The sequence below is a fragment of the Varroa jacobsoni genome, unplaced genomic scaffold (genome assembly GCF_002532875.2).
Source record: "Varroa jacobsoni isolate VJ856 unplaced genomic scaffold, vjacob_1.0 scaffold_1358, whole genome shotgun sequence".
NCBI lineage: Eukaryota > Metazoa > Arthropoda > Arachnida > Mesostigmata > Varroidae > Varroa > Varroa jacobsoni.
Window position 1 is genome coordinate 603,181 of NW_019214260.1, and position 23,321 is coordinate 626,501.

The 23,321-nt window shown below is 44.1% G+C and overlaps 2 protein-coding genes across 5 annotated transcripts in view; both read right to left on the reverse strand.

Moving 5' to 3' along the window:
* LOC111269162 (uncharacterized) overlaps nt 1-5,266 on the reverse strand; it is a 41,437-nt gene extending 36,171 nt beyond the window's left edge. For 2 of the 4 annotated variants that reach the window (XM_086971991.1, XM_022848572.2), the window contains exons 1-2: nt 4,396-5,266; nt 168-4,111 (exon numbers count right to left, since the gene is read on the reverse strand). In XM_086971991.1, the coding sequence (XP_086828117.1) occupies nt 168-447 (280 nt within the window). In that variant the 5' untranslated portion in view covers nt 448-4,111; nt 4,396-5,266. The remainder of the gene's footprint in view (nt 1-167; nt 4,112-4,395) is intronic. The other 2 variants (XM_086971989.1, XM_086971990.1) reach the window with 2 other exon arrangements.
* A 3,734-nt stretch (nt 5,267-9,000) lies between these two features.
* Nucleotides 9,001-21,734, reverse strand: LOC111269161 (uncharacterized). The gene is made up of 9 exons (XM_022848570.2): nt 20,419-21,734; nt 14,915-15,372; nt 14,519-14,672; nt 13,869-14,259; nt 13,260-13,492; nt 11,470-12,231; nt 10,962-11,203; nt 10,437-10,662; nt 9,001-10,268 (listed from the first exon to the last, which is right to left on the reverse strand). Exons 2-9 carry the CDS (start codon nt 15,149-15,151, stop codon nt 9,619-9,621), a joined length of 2,895 nt encoding a protein of 964 aa, XP_022704305.1. The 5' UTR covers nt 15,152-15,372; nt 20,419-21,734; the 3' UTR covers nt 9,001-9,618.
* Nucleotides 21,735-23,321: the final 1,587 nt, after the last annotated feature.

Consider the following 23,321-nt stretch of genomic DNA (forward strand, 5'->3'; position numbering starts at 1 on the left):
CTTATTATTAGTTTCAGTGTTCTTTATATAATTACCTTAAGGAATAGCTACATAAAATTTTTGTTCCTATTAAACTCAAACTAAGTTACTGTATTATGACTGCGCACCCGTAGGATGGTCATTATATTTATTATTAGAGTAATGGAGTCGCTCATTGATTCAATCACCTGTGCGTAGCTGGAATGCGCTGCGACTACGACCGACGCCTCGTTCGAAATTGGCCGTGTTCTCATTGCTGATGGGGTGGTCGCCACTACCAGAAACAACACCGCCGCCGCTTGCGCCCCCGGATCCACCGACCAGATTGGATGGCAGTGGCATCGGCAACGGGCCGACGAGCAGCGGACTGTCTGAATTTCCTGTCGTCGCCAACATGAGCGGTCCCGGACCCCCGCCTCCTCCTCCTACTCCTCCTATGACAAGTTCGTCGCTTGTTACGCCCTCCATTGCATGCTCGTTTGGCGAGGGCGGCGGCCCCCGCCTTGGTAACGGCGACGACAACTAGATTCGACAAGGTGACGAAGACGTCGTCTTCGTCTTCGTCGTTTGGTCTAATTTCGATTATCTTGTCTAGTGCTTCAGTGGTAACGATAATGGAAGAGCGGGAGGAGGAAGACGAGATGGAAGCGGCGATATCAACGGCGGCGGCGGCGACGACGACGACGACGACGACGACGACGACGACGACGACGACGACGACGACAACAACAACAACAACAACAACAACCGAAGAAACGGGGTAGTAGCAGCTGGGGCAGATGGCGGTCGCACGGACAGGAACGGATGAACAGCGCATTAATCATCAACACCTTGATGTTCCAGTGCCGCCGATGGCGATGACGGTCGTTCCTGAGTCCCACCTAAATGACTCACGAACTCAAACCCACAGCGATACTCCACACTACTTCGTATTTTTCACTCTACTATTCACTTTGAGGAACTTTTTTTCACTCCTCGACACTTTTATTATTTGCACCTGTGACCATTCGAACTTGATTCATTCTACTGCCACCGCTGAGGGCAGCAACGGCAGCACCAGCGACAACAACTCCAACCAGCCGGGAAAGTAATAGAGGATGTAGAAGCCGGCGATAATCGTAATGGTGTTGATGTTGGATAGGTTCCCCGTTGGCGGCTGTCGCTGTCATGCCGCCGTTGCCGCCGCCCTCGTGCTACCCCCGTCCTGTTCCTCTTTGATAGCCGATTCGACGCTGTCAAATTCGGTGTCTGTGTTGACGTTGTTATTTTGTTGTTGTTGTTGTTGTTATTTCTGTTATTTTGTTTTGGAATGTCGTTAACTTCGTTTGCCTTAAGCTCAGGAGGCGAGCCACCAATAACGCTCGTTCGGTAATAGCTCGAGGACACGATGCGGAAGTTATCACGGAACACAACAGTGACCACCAAATTCTGCGTTTCTTTTAGTCGTCACTTCTTCTTAATTTCCTTCTGGCTGTTACTCGAAATGGGGAGGAACAGACGAAATGCGACAGTTGACATACGATGAAGCCTGCAACCTCTGCTGGTGTTGTCGTTGTCGTCGTCGTTTTTGCTGCGGCTGTTGCAGCAACTGCCGCCCCCACTTATTCCTCAGCGAGGCGGAAAGACCGGCCGGCAGGACACCCGTAGTTGTACTGTAATTCCTAAGTTTCTCTTTCTTCTGAACAGGCTTATACGAGCAGCAGCAGTAGCAGCTGCTCGAATACACCGTTGACTTCAACGATGGTTTGAAGACACAATGAAAGCGCCTCCCATAAAAGCCACTGAACAGTTGCGGCAGTAGCAGCACATGAGTAATCGTGAAGATGATCACGATAGTAATGCTGTAACAGGTAGATAGTAGATGATAATAAAACGAAGGAGTACTATCCGCTGCACTCACACTGGGACGAAAGTGAATGTTGTTGTTGTTGCTGTTGCTGTTGTTGTTGTTGTTGTTGTTGTTGTTGTTGTCGTCGTCGTTGACGACAATAATCACAATAACGGTGGCCGACGAAACCCACAGCTATTTCTGCAGCAACACCTGCAAAATTTAATATTAACCGTATAGATGCGCTGCGAGCGTATTGTGCCTTGTATCTATGCTTCAGATAAAGAAATGGTGACCCTGACACAGCTTGAGGATACTTAGAGGCGTCCGCGTCGGCGGCGGCGGCGGCGGCGAAGGCGGCAGCAACGACAAAGAGAGATTACGGCTGTTATTATTTGTATATGAATGGACAAAACAGTTGTCGTCGTGCTGCTGCTGCTGCCGCCGCGAAAACGACGAAGACACGAACAAAGGGTGCAGACCGAGAGGTTCTACTTCAGCCAGGTACCCTCAAAGTGGTCACCGCACACGGCCGTCTTATTTGAGTGTTGCGTGCCCGAAGAGAGCGTAATAATAGAACGACGGGTATGGAACGCACTTCTGAGACTTTTCTTTGTGCCCTCGTCAGTTGCAGGTATGGTACGTGCTGGGTCGTCGTGTCGCTGCGAGTTCTGGCCATAGACACTGGCCAGCCGCAGTGGAGCATGCAGCGGTGAACCGGATCGATTAACCGTTGGTTTGCCGTTCGCTTAGCCACACGTAACAAAGGCACTGCCGATCGCCAGCAGCAACAGCGGCAATGTCAGGAAACACGAACACTCCCACACTGCCAGCCTGCTGCTGCTGCCGCCGCTCTGACTGTTGTTGTCACTGACTTGTTTCTACTAGTACAGCAGCAGCAGCAGCGACCCCCCCCCCCGATCGCTAGAACTGGCTGCTGCCGCTACTGCGACTGTTATTGCTATCGTCAGCCACGCACTATCACGATGATTGGCAGCATTACTGGCTGGATGGCTAGCTAACTGACTCACTGCTGCAGCACAAACGCCAGCCGCTCGGCGTTCGTTGGTTCTTTCGCCAGTCACCAGCAGCCAGCGGCCACAAACATCGCCTCAGCAACTCATCGCCACTGCGATTGCTGGTAGCAGCAGCAGTACAGGGACAGACTAGCGGGCGGTCGCCTGGCCGGACGGACAGACCGACAGGCAGGTCGCGCTTCAACAAACAAACGGGCCGCGGGGATCGACTGTAGCTGTAGAGGTGGCAGCGGCTGTAGTGGAGACGACGTCGGTCGGCAGCAGCAAATACTCCGTTTTTCTTTCCAATGACGCAAACATGGCGACACGCATAACGAGCCTAACCAACCATAGACGGGCGGACAGACGTACTCAGTCCACGAGCAGGACCACACTTCTCTGACGGTGTCTGTACCTCCTGCCGCCGCCGCCGCCGCCGCCGCCGCGCTCGTTGATGCTGCTATTATTGCCGGTTCTGCTTCTGTTGATGTTGGCACTAGTATCGTACTTCTCGTGCTGCTCCAGCCGCTGCTGTCGCTGTCGGCGCTGAGCAAAGGGAAACATATACACTCAGACAGACACCCACCCACCCAGCTTAAAAAACGACGTCATCCGCTCACAACAACAATTCAGTTCTCCTTGATGCTGCTACTGGTCATGACAATGCTGCAGAACGGCCGGTGTCGCAATAAATCCGTCGGATATATGGCGGGCAATAAGACTCAACTTGGCTACAGAACCCCAGAGTCAACTCGATCGTACGTGAAACAAAACCAGTAACCAGGTGAAGCGACAAAACATCACTAACCATTCGACACGGACCCACCGGCCATCAAGACCATCGACAACAGAGGAGCGACACATAAACGGGCATCGCGGGACAGTGTAACCACTGCTCAGAGCAAAGTACAGGACTTATTTGTACCTCTCTCACCGAAAAAGTTACACATAATCGGTGAAAGCACACCTATGGAATTAACACTGGTTTACATTTTGTGCTGAAACTCGCGCATTGCAAATTATTTATTGTTCAAACATTCCGAAACTAGTCACATCCGACCTTTCCGGTGGATAGGCGTGCATAACAGAACACGATATAGCAGCAAATACGACCGGACTCAGTGCCAGCTCTCGATACGAGCTCGATGGAATTCGCGGGGCTTGATGGCGCGCCCAGACACAGACGCATGCGGGAGTGTGCGCTTTCGGAAGGAACTCACGAAGGCGCGCCGTTATCCAGAGGGGAAAGGACCGTCCCGCGCAGTTTTGAATCCGAGCACAGAGCGCGCTTCATTCCAAGTGGACGAAGACCGAATGGAGAACACAAAATCATAAGTGGTTCGACATGTTTATTATGTTAAGTGTTTTACTGAGTTGTCAATAACGATATATTAGTCGAACTACACAGCATTCGTTTCGCCTCCAATATATATATATATATATATATATAATAGCAGCCATTGCTCCTTTTAGGGCCTACAATTGTAGTCTCCGATGTATGTGGGCAAGTGACACCAGGGGGTGCTCAGACGAGTAATGTTGGTTATACTTAAGGCTCGAGATTATACATACCTGGCTCGGGCTGAGGGGCGCCTATCCTGGCGGGCGGTTCCGACCGATATTTTATGAGAGTAATCCTGAACTTAATAAAATGACACCAGTCACACCAAATCACAAATTCAGTCGGCTACGCAGGAACGTATCTTTTGATACTACGATTAGAGTCATTTAAGAGCGCAATTACAACTGCAACAATGATAATGGCGAAAAAGAAATAGCTTAACAGATACCCCACGATTGCTAATAGCAGCAGAGCACCTGCACCACAGTTATAACTCAGTTGAAACGGCCGCAACTATACCTGTTGAAACAGCAGCTATTTACACATCGCACACACGAGACGCTTCGCGTTCCGGAGCGACAATGTTTTGATTCCTGCTTCTACTGACTAAACCATAACTGCATTGCGAGGAGCGTCGCTATGTGTAGTCGGCTGCAATAAAATCAGCAACAACAGCGCCTTGCCGCCAGCCACTGCAGCGGCGCCGGCGGCACGATGAAGACTGAAGTCTCGATTGCGATCCAAACAGCGAACGAAGAACCACACAATTGCTTCCACTGTAGCTGGCTAATCGGGTATAGAGAAGAAAAATCTTGGGGCGAAGTACAGTTCGTAGTCAGTTCGTTCCGCCGCAACCAGCAGCAACGGCAGCAATGACGACAGCATCTACAATGATACCACCGTCATTGTACTGCGTTGCTAACTAAGTTTTAGCCTGTTTGTCTGCTGACTGTTGCTTACCTGTGTTGGTCAATCAGTGAATCACGATCGTTGTTGGCGGACGAAGGGGGCGTCAATCTCGGCAGCAGCAGCCCGCTTGCCGTCGGTAGAATGAGCTGTTGTGGTCGTTGCCGCCGCCGCCGTCGTTATTGTCGTCGGTTCACCATCGCTCGTCCTTACGTTTACTAAATGAACGGTATCATGACGATGACAACGACTATAGTAATAACAGCCAGACGTACAAACGAATAGGTAAACGAGAGCGTGTTCAGATATCAGTTTTACGGTACTATTAGATGGCGACTAGTTGATCAGTTAGCAAAGTAGCTGATGAAGGTAGGTAAGTTGCAATCGCAGCAGGGCGTAAATAACTGTTAGTGCCTTTCGCCTTCTCTCAACTGGCCGCTATTTTACATATGCTGTCTTCGGCTGTTCATTCATAATCTTCAAAATATGTGGTTCTTTACCTTCTGAGCATTTGAATAACAGGAAGTCATCTAACTACTCAGGTTAAATGTTGTGCTCGTACAGGATCATTGAACGCATAAGGCTGTTATGGATCAACCTTGTGTTAAGATCAAAGACAAAGCACATACACTAGAAGAATACGTTCCTCCAGTACTACTGGAAATACACAGACATCAATGCATTAATGTCAACAATAACGATATTAAGGCAGATATTTATCATAGATGTCAATGACGGTTCCAGCACCAGCTGTATTCTCTGAAGAACTGTGGCTTTGAGTCACAACGCGTCTTGTTTGCTTACTCTATGAAACACTAAGAATTAGTTAGAATCAAAAGCCGCTTAGATTTAATCATCATATAGCTGCGTATGCGAAGATTTTCATTTGAATACAAAACTCAAATATAGGCCATGGTTCCTAGTTCTCGATAGAACAAATGGCGCAGACAATTGATCATGCTATTAACAGAAAACTGTACCTCGGCTTTTACCCACATAAGCCCAGAATCACTTACTAGTCACTTTGAAGAACAGGGTGCGGCAGCTGCAGCAGCAGCAGCAAGAAGAAAAAGGGGCAAGGAAAAAAGGGCCAGCCTGATTTGTTTAACCGCTATGTCCGCTTGTCTGTCTGACGGTTCGTGTCTATTATATGACCAAGCAACGGTGCCGTGGACTAAGACCGGCTAGGGTCGGTCCTATTTTCCGCAGTTAACCGCGATAACTCTAGGTCTTAAAGTGAGAATTGGCGCTACGAGTTGACTGCTGTAGCACAGCGAACTGTATCATAGAAATGAACTACACACGAGACCCACATTGCCGTTGTGCGGCATAACGCTCGGTTGGAATAAATGCACAGGATTATTGCTTAGATATTATGGCAATCCGCACAAACTTTCCCTGACTGAGATCATGTTGTAAACCAGTAACTCTCTGCGATAAAGTGCCACGGATGTACTGCACCACTGATTTCGGTGTTACTATTTTGGCAATTCACTAGTAACGTGGTTGCCTACTAACTGGAAGGACGCAAGAGTGGTCCCGGTTTTGGAGTCGGGTGTAGACAGATACACGGTTCGTTTCGTGCTGATTGGAGCCAGCCGTCCAAAGAAATCTTTAAATAAGGCAATACTGAACGTAACAGTCGAAAGACGTATTTGATATTATAATAAATATGATGGTTGCATTAATTATCGGCAATTATCAGCGGCAATTATCGGAAAATTCGAGCTCCACATTTGATACTGAAACTGACCCAAGGATATGGAGTATCGCTAGATCGATTTCGGTTAAACATTGTTGGTGTCAGCACAAGCTCCTTACTAAACTCCGGCGAATATTCTTTCTTCGAACCAGAATTGACTAATCATATTATAGAAATTGAAGAGCTGTACCCTTTGTGCCAGCCTTCTCAGGTCTATAGCAAACAGTATCCCACAAATACCGAATACCAACTACTCCATATATATTACCCCCTTTATAAGCTTCTGAAAATACACACTCCTTAGATCAATTAAAAAATATACCCATAGTAACCATCATTTCTCACCTTCAGACCGATCCCCGCTGTATCTTTTGCGACGAATAGCTCGTGTAATAAATAATAACAAGTGTCACGCTTGCAACAACGATGATCGCTAATATGATATGACAAAGATAGAAATAGAGCTTTTGCTTTCTCGGATAAATCTTGCGCCGATGACACCTGGCCACGATAGTAGTTATGCGCGTAGACCAGTAAATCGAGACACTAACAGCATATTATGAACAGGACCCAACAGCTGATACACAATATATTGACAAAGAATAGAAAAGGGACACCGCCTAGGAAAACAAATGGCGGTTTTTTGGACAGTAACAGTATGTCCTAGTTGTATCGGTGGTACACAAATGAGTTAAGGCATTTCAGTAACACGAACTTGCTTCATAAAAAATGAAGTTACACATTTGCTTTAAAATAGTGCTTCCATTAAAGCCAGTGAGTCAATAGTACAAAGTATTTGAAATATCGTCCTGTAATGTATGTTGTCCTGTATAATTCCAAAGGAAAGGACTATATATTCGGTTTGACGATGCGAAATAGTGAGAATCGTCTTAAAACTGAGAATCAAAAACCAGCATAATGAGATATATTAAAATTGGTATGTTCGGGACGGGGAATACTTAAATAGGAATTAGTGAGGGACCTTAAATTTGAAGCAGGTACGCTCAATAGGTGGTTCCGGTAATATCTTGGCATTCTTTTTTTTGACAGGATATTAGCATTAGACCATCAAGGCTCATCTGTAAAGAATCATCGTTAAAGAATTAATGGCTCTGCGGACAAAAAAAAAACTTCAATTTCTTCCATAGGTGCTTCTGCTTGTATCTCACCAATAGCAATATCAACAAAGATTACTGGTTCTTTATGACGAAGATATTCAGAAGCAGACTCCTGCAGAACAAGTAGGGTTCTACCCCCTGACAGTTAGATTTGGAGCGTTGCTGTAGCGTATGTTATTCTGATAGTATGACAGGGATATGACTGCAAGCGTTATCCGGTACGATTGCAAACGGTGGATGTCCTTAAAATGTTGAATGGGATATTCCAGACAAAAGATATAATAATCGAAAATGTAAATCGTAGGCTGGGAGTCTAATTCATGCTGAACGGACTCGATACGGTTCATAGTACCACCTGCAATGCATTAATGACATACGGTGGCCTTGGTATTGTAAGCATTTTTCTTTTTATGCTCGCGGAAACAATTCTTACGAGTAAAGATTGGGAAGGTAATAAAACAGGTATATTAACCCTTAAGATTCAAAGGACGAGAAGTGTGGTGAGTATTTGATAACGGTTATGTCTGTTTAATAGGTGGAATTGTTTAGAATAGCAGGTTTTTTACTTAAATATATTGCCTCTTGATGTGGTCGCTTTGATTCGTATAAAAACATTCCTCAGGTCACAGCTATTTCAAACAAACAAACTATTTATTTTTGGACCCATACTTCATTGTCGAGCTTCAACTCTAGGGAGTCTAGTAGATTTCAAGATATCCCATTGAATAAATGGCAACTGAGTTAAGCGGACGCCCGGGCTTTTATGATGATACGCTTTTTACGTGCGAATTCTCGTACGTAACTATTCGAAATCAGTGAGACAATATCTATCGGCCTTGAAATAAGCTACTTCATTGTATATTAAGCTGTACGAATCTTACGCATTTTAAAAATCGTGCAAACACCACAATAATGGTGTATCTCATTTCGCTTTAAGTATTCGAAGATCTCGTTACGTTGGCTTCTTTGTTCATCCATACAAAAGTACCATGAGCACGTAGTGGCATAACTTTTAGGTACGCCATGTATCGATAATCTCGTCTTTCCACCCATCTCATACTTCGTGTGCTCTATCAAAGCAATTTCTACTCTCAATAAACACACGTAGATGCCATTTCTAGAATGTTTAATGAGCAAAATGTTTATTTACAATATAGTGGCGGCTAGCCAGTTAACATTACGGAACGGCGTGTATACAGCTTCCTCTGCACAGAAAACCCCAGCTCCCCTATGCACATTTATCACCTGATCTAACCAACTCACACAATTCCATTGATTAATCAGCCACTTTACTTTCTTTTACGGGTTGTCTTTCAGCATTTCAGAAAAAAAGCAGTGGTAATAATATTGTTATTGCTACAGCTACCTACAATAATAATAATAAAGCCATTTACCCAACTACATTTTATGAAGGAGCCCCAATGTCTCTTTCAACATACTATTTTCACCCGCAAGCTTATTTCATTACAGACATTCCCGTAGGGCTTTTTTGCTAATTATTGTAATTATCATAGACAAAAAATCTGTTGATCAATGAGTTCAATTAGCCCCATTCTTCTACCGTTGCAACAAGTAATTGACACTTGCCAAGTTCTGCTTCGATAATCAATCCAAAGCGTCTGCCCATAATATAATGCACCATGTATCGTACTACCTAGTCCATCAAACTGTCTATATGCGTACACTCATTCGAAAACCACACGTAGTAGGTACAACTTCTCATACCCCTAAGCTATTTCTTCTTCGTAACCTTCCTCAATCACGACCATCTCGCTAACTTCCTCGCCGTCTGCATACTCCAACGCCAATTCCGCAATACCCTCCTTACTTAGGAGCTTGTTATGACGCGTTTTCAGGTGCCTCTTGTATGTATTGCGAGTTTTAAAACGTTGCTCGCAGTCCACGCATTCGAAAGGTGTTTCACCCGTGTGTCTGCGGAGGTGCTCTTTGAAGTGAGATGGATGCCGGAACTGTCGATTGCATTCCTGACACGTGAACCGAGAGGCGTTGTTGTGGATCAGCATGTGATACTTAAGCGAATGTTGTCGGGTGAATGTGGCATTACACGTGCTGCACGTGAATGGCTTAATGCCGGCGTGACTCCGATAATGCGAGATCAGGGTTGCAGCTGCGGTAAATGTCTTGTTGTTGTTGCAAATCTTGCACTGCAACACGAAATCCGGTTCGGTCCTTTCGCTGAGCGCTTTGAGGCAGCTAAGCGCCATCTGACGCTCCCAGCCTGGAATCACTCTCCCATTGTGCATCTTGGTATTTTGTGCAGTTTCAGAGTCCACTAAAGCACTCACTGCTTGCATTTGCTCGTCATGAATTTGATTAATCGTCAGCCGGAGGTTGCGACCAGACCGTCCACCCGAACCTACCGCAAAAAATAATGGAATTTAGCTTAGAACAAGGATTGCTAAATATATCTGGCAGTAGCCTTGATGATGTAATAGTTCTAAAAATAAGCAATACTTCAAAAGCAACAACAGGGACTGTTTCCGAAAACCTTTTAACGCAATAGAGGTAACAGACATGTTCTTACTTTTGGCCCGGACGACTTTGGGACTAGCTTCGGCGGCGGGTGCTGCATGGTAAACGATCTTCCCGTCGAACGGTGAAAAATTCGTCGACACTTCTTGTTCAGCCACTTCCTCTTCAGCCCATTCGACGACAGCGGCTTCGCCACCTTCATTACAATCAATGACTTCCCCACTCTCTTCGTAAACAACCACTCCTCCTTCATGAACCCCGCTTATATCTTCAACCATCTGTAACAAGTAAGCGTTGCTATTGAAACGGTTTCCATTTGACCTACCCGTCGTGTCGTTGGACTTACCTCTGATGATGACGGCTGCTTTTAGCGTCTTTGACGATGCCAGAGCCACGCATATGCCGCTGTAGAACACCTGCCATATTATATACATACCCCAATATGGTTCATAGCGATGTATTGCAAAGCTCGAGCTGTAGAATGTTTTGGATTTGCTTTTAATAAAATGTTCACCCAAGACAACAATCACTCGAGACCGGATCGCGGTACCGAGCCCATTTCACATACCCTACCAACCTGAATATCATATTGTTTGCCACTGGTCCCGGGTGTTTCCTCGTAATGGCCTGACGTAGCCAATGCTTCAGAATCTGTTTGGTATTCGACAGCGTACTCCTGGCCTGTTTCTGGATCGACAACAATGTGCATCGTTCCAGGATGAGGAATTGTTATATCTCCTGCAGGTTCGGATATCGTGCGCAGATCTGCTCCTTCTTCCAGCACGCCTTCCTCGTATTCATAAAGAATACCATTTTCATCTTATGTAAAAAATAACACCAAAACCGTATAATGAGTCAATCGAAGTTTCACGTGAATTTTTCTGGTGAGGTACATGCCTCCCTGTGCTAATTAAGGTTTTTTCATCAGGCTTCAACCAGCAACTGAATAGAAATGTGCGGACTCAGTGTTGTCAAATTCAAAAATATTGTTGAGCTATGATTGTACGGGTGACGAAAACGGGTGTAAATTAGTCTTGCCAGTTAGCTAAAAACAGTATCAGACGTATAATTTTCGAGTAACCCACCTTCAAACATGACGCGGTTCCTGGCTGCCGGCTTGTTGACGGTCGACACCTGCGCCGTCGTCACCTGCGGACTCACTTGTATGTGAGAGCTTGTGATTGGCGTCGTAGTTGTCGTCGTTAATGGCGTGGGAGTACTAGTTACAAGCTGTTGCACTCGAATGGGTCGTATCGACGTGCTTGTCGGAGTCGATATTGTTTCAACGTGCGAAGTCCTCTGCGGTACGTGAACTATCTGAGGCTGCTGTACATGTACATGATGATGATGATGATGATGTTGCTGCTGCTGCTGCTGCAGTTGTTGTGGCTGCTGCTGGAGTTGTTGGTGTTGGATATGTTGTGGTTGATGATGAATTTGAATCTGCTGTAGCTGCTGCTGCTGCTGCTGCTGCTGCTGTTGTTGTTGTTGTTGTTGCTGCGGCTGTTGTTGTTGTTGCTGTTGCTGTTGCTGTTGTTGTTGTTGTTGCTGTTGGTGCTGCTGCTGTTGGGCTTTCTGTTGTAAGTGGTGCTGTTGAGGCATTTGGTGAGTGACAGTGTTTCCTTGAATAATGTATTGTGTTCGTACGGGCGGCTGTATAATCCTCGTCTGTGCCGGAGCTGAAGTCGGAGCTGACGGCGATGTTGCAGGTGGCGGAGTTGGAGTTCGCACGGGTTCAACAGCAACCTCTTGAATCTGCGAAATGTTTGGCAGTAGCGGGGTATACACCGAAGGCCAAAGAGCCGTTGGAATTGTCAGTCGAATTTGTTTTCTAGATATTTCTTGACCTGTTCAAATAGGGAGATAGATTGTTATTAGACACGAAGTGCGTAGCTCAACTATTGTGAATACGTTTAGAATAGTTCTTCCTTGAGTCGCTTATATGCTACATATTGTTAACCCGTAGGTATTTTGTGCTTTCGTCCTACAAAGCTCGTTTAGAATATACGAAATCGCTTACAAATGCAACAACAATTAGCCTTTTATAACACGAGTAAACTAGCGTCTGCATGTTATATCGCATCTCATATGCCTTGAAACCCTCCAGTAAAGACAGAATTTTGTGCGTTGATCGTTCACTCCATTCGCTTCGAGCAAAGCTTTCTTATTTCCTGATGGGGCAGATAAACCTTCGTTGTTCTCATTCAACGCATTGATGCAAATAGCCGCTGTCATCGAGTGGCATATTTAAAAATAGCTCTTTGACTTAAAACATATGAAATGCGCCATACTATCACCGTGTCTCTTAGCTTATTTGTCTATTCGTAACACTGGTATACTATAGCGCAAAAAAGCGGTGATTTGTGTGACGTCAATATTTTTAATATTCAGTATCTATATGCATGTCCGATTCACTAGGTTAACCAATTCACTAGGTTAACCAGTTCCTGCAAACGCCATGGACGTCTGCTGATACACGAAAAGACTGCAACACGCCCAGTTACGCTCATTCGTTAAGCCATTAGCACTAGTTGTTCGAAAGTAAAGCAGAATCCTAAAGAGCTATGTCCGACGTATTATAATTACTATTTTTCAATGTTTCGTTTATTCGACTACGAAGTATGGAGCAGCCTGAAAAATGCACGACACCTTTATAAAGTACGAAACACGTCATTAGAAATCTAAGACGGAACCGAGAGACCGGCAGCCAGCCTTAGCAGTTGCCCACAAAAACTCAGCCTTCACTAGGTGCATTCGATTTTTTGCCAAGTTTTTTTTTTATCACGGACAAAATAGATGCTTTCAGGTAATATTCAGCACTGCTTCAGAACTTCACTCTCAGAGCAGACTTTCGCTTAGTTGCCAAAGAACCTACTAAGGCTATTGTCTCCACTGTCATCCAAATGAACCCGCAGAGTTGGCTGCTTCTGTCTGGGTTGTTCCGGTGGTCCGCACGGGTGGGTATATGTGTGATCGAGCATTTGCTCCAGTTGACTCCAGTCTTGAGCTCCCTGTTCGCACGGATCCATCGTTCGACGAGGCTTAAAGAACACCTCCCCGTCATCAAGACTCACTATTTCAGGTTCGAAATCCTCTTGTTCCGAGGCGCTGCATTATGATTCAACAAAAAAAAAGTTACATATTTTAATGAAGGTTAATGACCTAATACGAATTCCCAAACTGCATATCTCTGTGAAAGCAAATACAGTCCGTTCAGGAAAAACCAGGCGTTTTTTGAAAGGTAGCTTGTGTTTCCATGCTTTATAATAGATAATTTTCACAAACTATATTGTAATGCGATAATCCATGAATGGCCTATTTTCTTCTGCTTGTGAAAGCTTTTATTAAAAAATGTTAGGTTTATGCAGCTATTGTCATGAAAGACTGCGTGAATAAAAAATAATTCATTAACAGTTTATCAATAATCGTATAAGTCTTCTCTAAAAATTAAAATGGGCCCAAAAAAGATACGCTAGAAGAGTACCTCATAGTGGCCGAAGACGCACTATGGCGCCGTTTCCTATTAACTGTTATTTCATAGGTTGCTTCCTCCAGCATCTGTTGTTGCTCATGACTTTCGTGACACTCGTTTGTGGGCGTTTGTTCCTCGACTTCATAAACCGCGTCGAGAATTTGCTCGCCATTTCCCTCGTGGATAACCTGTACGCTATCTTCTCCGGTCTCGACAATCTCTTCCACAACTTCCATCTGCTCAACCATGTGAGCTTCCTGGTTTTCCTGATGCTGAACTTCATGTTCCATTTCAATAGTTTCTACAATACAGTGATCTGCCTCTTCACCTACATTTTTCTTGATTTCCTCTAGATGTTCGGTCAAGTGTGCACACATCTGTTGACGAGCTCGAACTTCAGTTCCTGCAGAGCAATAAAAATTGCAAAACGATAAACCAAATACTGTTTTTTTTTTTCGACCACACTATAACAACAAAGCTATAATCATTGCCGTCTGTTGTGATCTAATAAGATAATCGAGCTCGCATTACTAGTAGTGATTACTATCGCATGGTTAAACAAATAACAAGCTGGATAGATGGCTAGAGTTTTTGTTGCTGGCTTCACAGATAGGAAACTGATGAAGCGTCTCTATACACCAGTGGTAGAGAGGTACGCTTACCATGACTAGTGAAGGTAACATTACACAACTGCATTTTACAGGAAAAGGAGTATTTTTTTTTTGCCTCATCAACTAATTTCACGGCGAACAGCTCCAAAAGCTGCGTCGAATTGAGGGATTTCAGTTGGTCGACAGAGAGCTGACCCGTAGGCACCTGCAATGAGCGAAATCATGAGAAAAAGCATAACAACGAATATCAAGTAACACTTACATGTAAGACAGACTTAATGTGGCCGGTTATTTAGGCTATAAGAACTATACGAATTTGCGTTCTCTAGCAAACAGAACCAATGCAAAAGCTCGTCTATTTTATTATTTGATTTATTTATTACAAGTCTCACTGTCCCGGGCAGCTTTTTATAGCTGTTAGTATGTTATTAATCTAGTAGTAATCACCTGATTTTTAGCATCTGGAGTGGTCAATGTAGCTGAGGCTACTTCAGCTAGCATAGACAACATAGACTTTTTTTCTTTGGACGACGCTCCTCGTCCTCTGGAAGATGATCCTTGGTCGGCCTCTTCCTGTTGTGTCTCCATTCCGGTCACCGTTACCTGATCACCACCACTTACTGGCGATACGTTTGTTGCTGTCCTCGTCGTCGTCGTCGCCGCAGCCCCGGCACTGCAGCTCATTGCCCGCCAGCCAATGAGCCCCTGCGCTGCTGCTGCCGCCGACGACAACGAAGTGCGCCCTACCACAATACTTCTTCTTCACGAGTCGTTTAGTTTCAATACTGTAATACACAGAACTGAGGACGAAACAGCAAAACTTCTCGTCTCTACGTCTTATATCGGACTAACTATGCCGTCACCTGCGCTCTGACGTCGAATTTTAGCGCGACTACCCTAGATCTCTGCAATAAAGAAGGCAAAATACAATATTAAGATTTGTTGATATCTTCGAGTACATATACTTAGGGCTCGTTTAACGGTCTCCAAATTTCTAGACTAAAACACTATGTCAAATTGTATTTTAGTGTATTTATTAGTATTTATAAAGACTCGTGACAGGCAACCGTAACCTGCTTCGCTGTACCATAGCACCACATGATTGAAATCAGGCAAATCAAATGCTGTTTCTAATGGAAGAGAACTTTGCGGTATACACACACACACAAACACACAAACATACATGCTCACTGATTTTAGCATCAAATAGTTCTTAGCAAATGAAGGACAGAGGTGGAAGCCTGTGTACGTATTTGTTACTGTAGAATACCATCTTTTATATATATATATAGATAATACATGGAACAATGACGGCCGTTTAAATTACCGTTGGTGTCCCAGAGTAACCTATTTCATACAGCGACGGCAAAGAGGCAGACGTGTATGCGCTTTAACCGCTAAGATGTAACTCTGGCGGCAAAACCACCACATATTAACTGTATGACCAAGAACTGCAAGAATATCCCATTTTTTCTATGTAATTAGTAGAACATATTCAATCATCCGCTTTCTATATTTTTGTTTTAAGGCTTAAAAGGTCAAAAAAAAAATGCTAAAAACAACGATGGAACTAGTCTCCTCGCTGCCAAAAATCAACTATTCATCATAGCTGATCTTTGGCAACGCGTACACGTTCGAACATCACCCGTCGAAAAGGTAAATGGTCGCGTTACCGCTATGCCGTCTCTAAAAGCGTGTTTTCTTACATAACATTCAATTTCCGTACGTAAAAAAGTAAATGTTTATTTATCAAGCTTAATTAGTAGAACACAGTAAGATAAATTAGAGCTAACCAAAAAAAAAATACTATGCTATCTACAGATAACTAAATTTACCTTAACAGAGTTATAATGGTAATGGCTATCATCATTATTTTGCTGTCACTGATTGTATCGATATGAATCAGTTATGTCGCGCATCATCTCAGAATAGCCGGCGTTATGGTTGGACTCGGTAGATAAACTGGGAGATGTACACGGGAGCAATATGCTGGACAGGACTTCGATAATATCGAGAGACGATTTCATATTTTTGTATAAGTCTTGTATTCATCCAGACGGTATTCCGCGCTCTAGTAAGCCACCCGTAGGAAGCAGGACCACTTTAAATCTTTGCGGAACAACCATCATTCCCCGTATTGGCTTACCACCAGCACCACTCGCTCCAACGCGAGCTTCAAATGACAGCCCCGCTGCACTGTGTAAACACACACACACGCACACACACCAGTAAATAACGACTATTATTAACAATAATAATAGCAATAAAAGATGTTTCAGCTGCGGTATATCGAAAAGAGGTTTACCTATTTCTAGGCAAAATACAAAAATCACCCTAAATGTGATACATAGATACTAAGGCCAAAATGATCAGACTATATAATATCCTTGTGTATATACGAGACGTGTGTCGTCGTAAAGGCAATATTCATCGAGCAGTTTTGTTCAGGGGAAAAACTGCTATAGTATATCACAGTGGGAGTTCCGTAGATAGTCGAAAATGCCATTTGCAACATATTTTCGATAACATCGCATGAGGATAACAATAATGGTATTTGATAATTTATTATAGCCATATTTTTATGGTGTGAAATACAAATAATGTACTGTCCTAATTAATGTCGAGTCTATTGGATTACTGAGGCGAGCACTGCGTGCCATTATAATATCCAAACAAAGCGATTGCCATGCTGATGCATTGTACTTTGACCTTCAACAGTTAGCACTTCAAAGAGTAGTTGTTTGCAAAAGAGCAAAGCCAGGAATCGATATTCAATACCATCGATATCACCATCCGGTTGTCATGAGAAGCACCAGGTGATTTGTCATTAATAATTCACATCCAAAAAGTACGAATGGCAACTTGAAAAACATAAGAGCACTTTTCCTTTGCTAGAAGGCAGATTGGCAATATCCTTGTCCATTATCAAAGGGAATTAGAGCTTACCGGGTCGTACCACAGGTATTATATTATGATCCCATGTACCTATAGAAATCCGCAGAAATTTGAAGCAATTTGTTATTATTATGACTATTGCTATTCGCTTTATATATATCGGCTGTCCGGACTATCAAGAACTATTCGGGATTGCTGGAACAAGTGAAAGTGATTTGCTCTCTGCTATCAGTTATCTAGCAAAAAACACTAACGTAACTGAACGAGTAACTGAAATGCAGATGACGCAATCAACATGTATCTCAGCCACACGCAAAGCCTCACTAAGAAATAAACCGAAAACATGCCACACGCCCAAATGCGAATGACTATACGATGGCTGTTCGACTCTTGCTTCGTGCGGTATAGAAGACAGGATGTGGTTTGGATCACATGAGCAGTGGATAACGCGGCAGTCATAATACGTCGCATTGTGCGTTGAAGTAAATTTTTGATTATATAGCGCCTATAGGTCGAAATCTAACCGGACGGCTTGCTTCTTGTGTAGATATGTTATTTCAAACAAATCCATCAAATCCCTGGCGGCGGTATCGATGTAGGGGAAATCCCGCTCTAAAAGAGTCTACGCATGTAGATAATGTTGGCAGATATTTGCTTTTCATGGTGCTTAAACCTTTGGAAATGCCATATGTTCAACATCCAGTACGTAAAAAGGCAAATCGGCCCGCTACGACGGACTTCGGGGCATCGCACAAATGCAAAAAATAATCTACTACAACGAGGAATTCATCAGTAATAGGCTCTCACTGTGCACTCAAATACTAGAAAAATCAATGAGTTCAATACAGCAGTATAGTTAGCTTTTGATCGTATCAAGTGTACTTGCAACGATACACAGCGAAACGTCTACACTCGCTAATCGCAATTTCTACCTGCTGCGTTAATAGAATATTGCCTTTATTAAGACAAATTATCATTCACTATATGCCTTTATTACGAGAACGAAAGAAAGGCAAAGGGCAGCGGACGATCAGTTCATCCAGAAGTGTAGATTTACCGAGGCCTTCTCTCGCCCGGCCTTCTATAAGTGAGTATATGTGAATCTACATATGAAACAGCCTCATCTTGGCGGTCAAGCGCGAGGAATTGAGGGACGGACAATAGCGTTGCGTCCGGACCGAGTAGCCGAACAACTGCTTTATAAATGAGACAATGGACATACGGACAATAGCAAAGCAAGATGGCCATACGCGCTCTCGGTAAAACACAGGCCACACTGTTGAGCCTTATAGAGCACTCCTAGTTTAAGTTCTGCCTTGTGCTGGGGCAATAGAAAGAGGTCAAAAAGAGGCGCTGCAGCGTAATGCTCTAGTACAAAATGATATACGAAGACACAGGTGCTCTGCTGCAATAAGCGTCCACCTGCCATTAGCTGCCGCCTCCATTGCACGATAATTCAGATAGCTTTAATAAATGTAGCAGTGTGTATACCTGCATCAATCTCTTGATCTGTTTGTCTATCGACGTATTTCTGCATACGTATATATACGTGTGTATGTATTGCTGACAACCGCCGGTCTATTTGTCTACACGTTCGAAAGCCATTACCACTTTCGTTCTGTTATTCTGCTCTTTCCGACTGTTTTTTCTTTTTATTATTATTACTAATGAATGACGGTGACGATGGCATAATCTATTGCTGCTGCTGATAAATAAAGATCAACGTTTTTGTACCGTTAATATTGTTATTGTGCAGGCATTGCTTATTGTAACGCAGCGACGTAGACAACCGACGTTGTTGCAACGATGGTGTATCCACGCATTTTGCGGCTGCCATTCATTTTCCTCTGATAACGCTACGCTGTTAACAACGCTCATCAAGCACCCATATATATACAAATGGAGTTGGCCACAGCTGACTCTACAGGACAGATATGAGAATTTTTTTTCTGGACTCAATGGATATTAGTCAGTAGGTTGAAACACGGTAGAAACAGTGATGCTGGACACCGACAGCAAGTTATTGGACATAACCAATAGAAGGGTGCAATCAAGCACGGACTAAGTTAGAGTCTGAATGAAGCTACAGAGCGATTTACTAGTAGCTGCTACAAACGTCAGCGATGGCTAGAAAGCGAGCAATTACCATCTGACCAACTTCAAATGCCCAGTTATGCGAGTCCGACAGGCAACGGCAATTGCGGAAAAGGAGAAGGTTGGCAGTTGTGTGCTCTCTACTCGCGTTGAAGTGATTGTCAATTGGGAGTTGGTAGCTGAAGTCGAGTTCCGTTCTAATCGTTGTAGCAGCCCAGCAGACAATGGGTAACTGCATAAAGAGTACAACAACGGTTAGCGGTAGCAGAGGGAATAGTAGCATTGCTAGCGAAAATGGTAACGAGTCATACGGGTTGATGTCGCCCAGTAAGCAGACATCGTCCTCGAATGATGACGACGACCATCGACTGGCCACCAGCAGCATTTCCACCAAGGAACGGACTAACGGCGGCTGCCACGGGCTGGTGGATGCGGAGTGGCTGCTAGGGAGGGCGGGCGGACGGGCGGGCGAACGAGTGAGTAGTCGGGGGGTGAAGGTAGGCAGAAAAACAGCAGCAAACACACAATCGATTCGAGTCAAGTAGCGGTGGTCATGGGTGTGTTGTTGTTGTCGGTGATAGAAGTGTAATACAAAAGCGCTCTGTTACGGATGCAGATGACTACTGCTGTTACTACAAGTTAGTGGTTCAACAATGAGCGACGACTATGAGTAGAAGTGTCGCTGCTGCGGGCGGCCGCTGTTACTACTGCTGCTGGAAGCAAAGCGGACAGACACAGGCAGGCGGCAGGCAGACCAACCGCCGAAGCAGACATCAGCCCAGCGGCTGCTCTACGCAGCACTAGCAGTAGCCCCTCCAGCAAAAGCATCGGGGTTCGAGCAGACGGCGACCTACGAGCAGACGAGCGGACTCGAGGCCCAGCAGCCGCCCCCGTCACGGGGGCGTCCGACTGTTAGGCCGAATCTGGCCGCCCACGCGACGCCCACACGTAAAAACACTCACCTTTTGCAGTCACGGAGACGGCTGGCACAACTCCACTACCAGGGCACTCGGCGCACACTCTAAGCCTAACGAACACTTAGGCTTACAGCCACAGCTATGGGACACAAACATCTGAGCGGGCGGTGAGTTTATCGAGAGAGGATATTAACATTTTTCACAGCGTCGACATGGAAACGGTTTTCACCACAGAACAAACCTAACTTCACTATAGACGCTATATTGAGTTTTTGAGGGGAAAACGATGCGGGTTTTGCTGATACGAAGCTGAAATGTCTGCAGCGAGCGCCACTGTCCGCTCATTTCGTGTCATTCGGTTAGTGGCGGGCGATTGCCATGTCTGGGATTTGGCAAACGTGTCGAGCGGCGGCTTGCTCTCCGGTTCCCGCTCATCGTATCTAGAATGAACGGAATAATGAGGAGTGATTGCCTAGCCACCATTGCCAGCGGTAGTATAAGCAACTAATAAGCTCGCACAGCAGATGTCGCAGGCATGCAGACAGGCTAACGCGCGGGTGGCACTCGGGTAGCAGGCAACGGCCAGGAACCAGAAGCGTTAATCGTAGCAGCAGCGGCCATAGACTTGTGCTCGCTCATATGGATAGCTAGCTTGCACTCTACTGGCTTTGTCCATCTTTCTACACTCTTCTAGTGCTGTGGAGTAGGTGCGTCTTCTCCACAGCAGCGACAATCATAGCAATCGGACCAGCAAGCAAGTCTGCGGGCGCGCAGCTTCTGGGGCTCTTTTTCGAATGCGCGATACTATTTAACGCGCTTAGCTCCGATCGATGTGAGAGATCTGCTAATAAATATGATCTATAACAACAAATTATGCTAAACATTATTATGACTCGTAGAAATTGAATTATCGACCAGCAGCCTCGATGTACGCCCCACTCTCGGTAGACATGTTGCCTAGAAAAAATTTGTCAAGTTCAATTCCAAAGCCTCGTCTCATTGCTTGCAAGTTAGAAAACCGAAGGGAGGGGGCACAATTTAATCATCATCAGCAACATCGTGATTATAATCAGCGGCTATGTGGTCATCATCATTATTCGTGCTCTCCGTAGCTTTTTTCCCACGAAACAGATCGATCCTTCATAAAAAAAAAAAAAGGCGGTACTTGTTTGTTTTTATATAGAAACTGACGTGCCTATGTCGGATGAGAGTGAAAATATACTGAGGTAAATCGAGTAAGAGTGTTTTCCGGTGCGGGATCTAAGACTCGCTTTAATATACATGTGTGGCTTCTGTGTGTATATTCTATCATAGCTGTTGAAGAGAAGCTTGCTGACCATCGACTAAAAGAACTATGGATGGAATTTCCAATAGACTACACTTAGTTAGAAGTAGACAAAGGTTTTTTTTTTTTTTAACATGTACAATATATTAAGCGATTTGTATGCATTTGAAATAATCAGAAACTAAGGAAACGTACTTCTAACCAGTAAAGACCGCAGTCGAATGCGTTGTTTGCATTAAACATAGTAAAACTTAACCTTTATCATACGTGTCCTACAGTTTGAAAAAGTACTTTTGATAACACTGCTCTTGTTCTGATAACAAAATACACACATTAGTTTTACGGGTGGAGACTTATACACTTTATTTATATTGTACCAAACGAGTTCTAGTGGCTGTCAGCTTACACGGCTCGTTTAGAATAGAAGTTAAAATAACACAAGACGCCGTCTTACCCGTCTATATTGTACTATCTAATAAGCCTTGTTCGTGTCTATGCAAGTGGCGGGCATATTAGCACTGCGCGTTGTACTGCAACGCCTACGACGAACCTCAATTGCACATTGCGACCCATATCAATATGTTGCATTAGTAATGGCCATTAAACTTAAGACAGACGTTTTGGCTGAGTATTTCGTAAGGGGTCCATAGACGAGTTTAGACTATATTTAATTTCGAATTTTGATCGCTTTCTCTATTTTCACGCCCATTTTTGTACCGCTCATGCTGCTTCGGTTATGTGTCAACGTACAATCTCTGTATTTTTTGAAATACAGGTTGAGAACAGTCGGACATGCTGGGACCATGTAAATTTAAAGGATATAGACACCTTGTCATAGTTTTCCTACAAAAAAATATTCTTGGAATATAAACACCTTACAATTTTTAAGAAGGCACATAAGTTTGTGCTAAATTTTTAACCGATCCAATCTCTGGAAATAGGGGTGCTAGGACCAGGGTGCATGTTGTTTTCCATCCTATCAAACGTCAATTAAATTTAAATATTGGCTAAGCGGAATCTATACGTAGGCTTTCAGATATGGAACTAGGAAAAATATTTTGTAGAAGCGTAATCTGAACAGACGTCATCTGAAAGCACATGATGCTGCTGCTAGCAACGCCGTTGTACCGAAGTACAATAATTGGCCGTATTAACGTTCTAGAATAGTTGTGCTTTAAAATGTTTGTTTGTTATACGTTTTATTGAAGAGCTAGATAGTGCAAAATAACTGCAATTTCTTTCAACTGTTTGTTTCACGGCTATAATGCGACCAGTCCACTTTCGCTAAAATTACGCGAGTTCTAAGATTTATAGAACCAAAGTGTTATGAACTCTATAGAACGTGTGGACTTGAGTTTTTTTTTAGTAACTTCCCACTCGACAGCTGGGATTTTACGTGTACCATTATTTTTCTAAGCTTGTACGAACAGGCGTTAGGTATATATATATGTATATATATATTTCGCAGAGATTTAAGCATATGTGGCCATTGTAGATGCGCTACACAGATTTCAAAGCTATTGGAATTTATCGAATGTTAGAATAAGAGCTTAAGGCTCTAGTTAGATAAGTAATACGTGGAATTCGAAAGGAGAATCCTGTCGAATATTTTATTGAAGCTATTCTGGCAATTCTGATCTTAACAAATATGAGACGCAACCAG

Coding starts and splice junctions, on each gene's coding strand:
- LOC111269161 (XM_022848570.2), bottom strand. CDS start 15,151: ATGAGCTGCAGTGCCGGGGCTGCGGCGACGACGACGACGAGGACAGCA. Junction 14,260..14,518: donor TGTTACCTTCACTAGTCATG/GTAAGCGTACCT, acceptor ATTGCTCTGCAG/GAACTGAAGTTCGAGCTCGT. Junction 13,493..13,868: donor GCGTCTTCGGCCACTATGAG/GTACTCTTCTAG, acceptor ATCATAATGCAG/CGCCTCGGAACAAGAGGATT.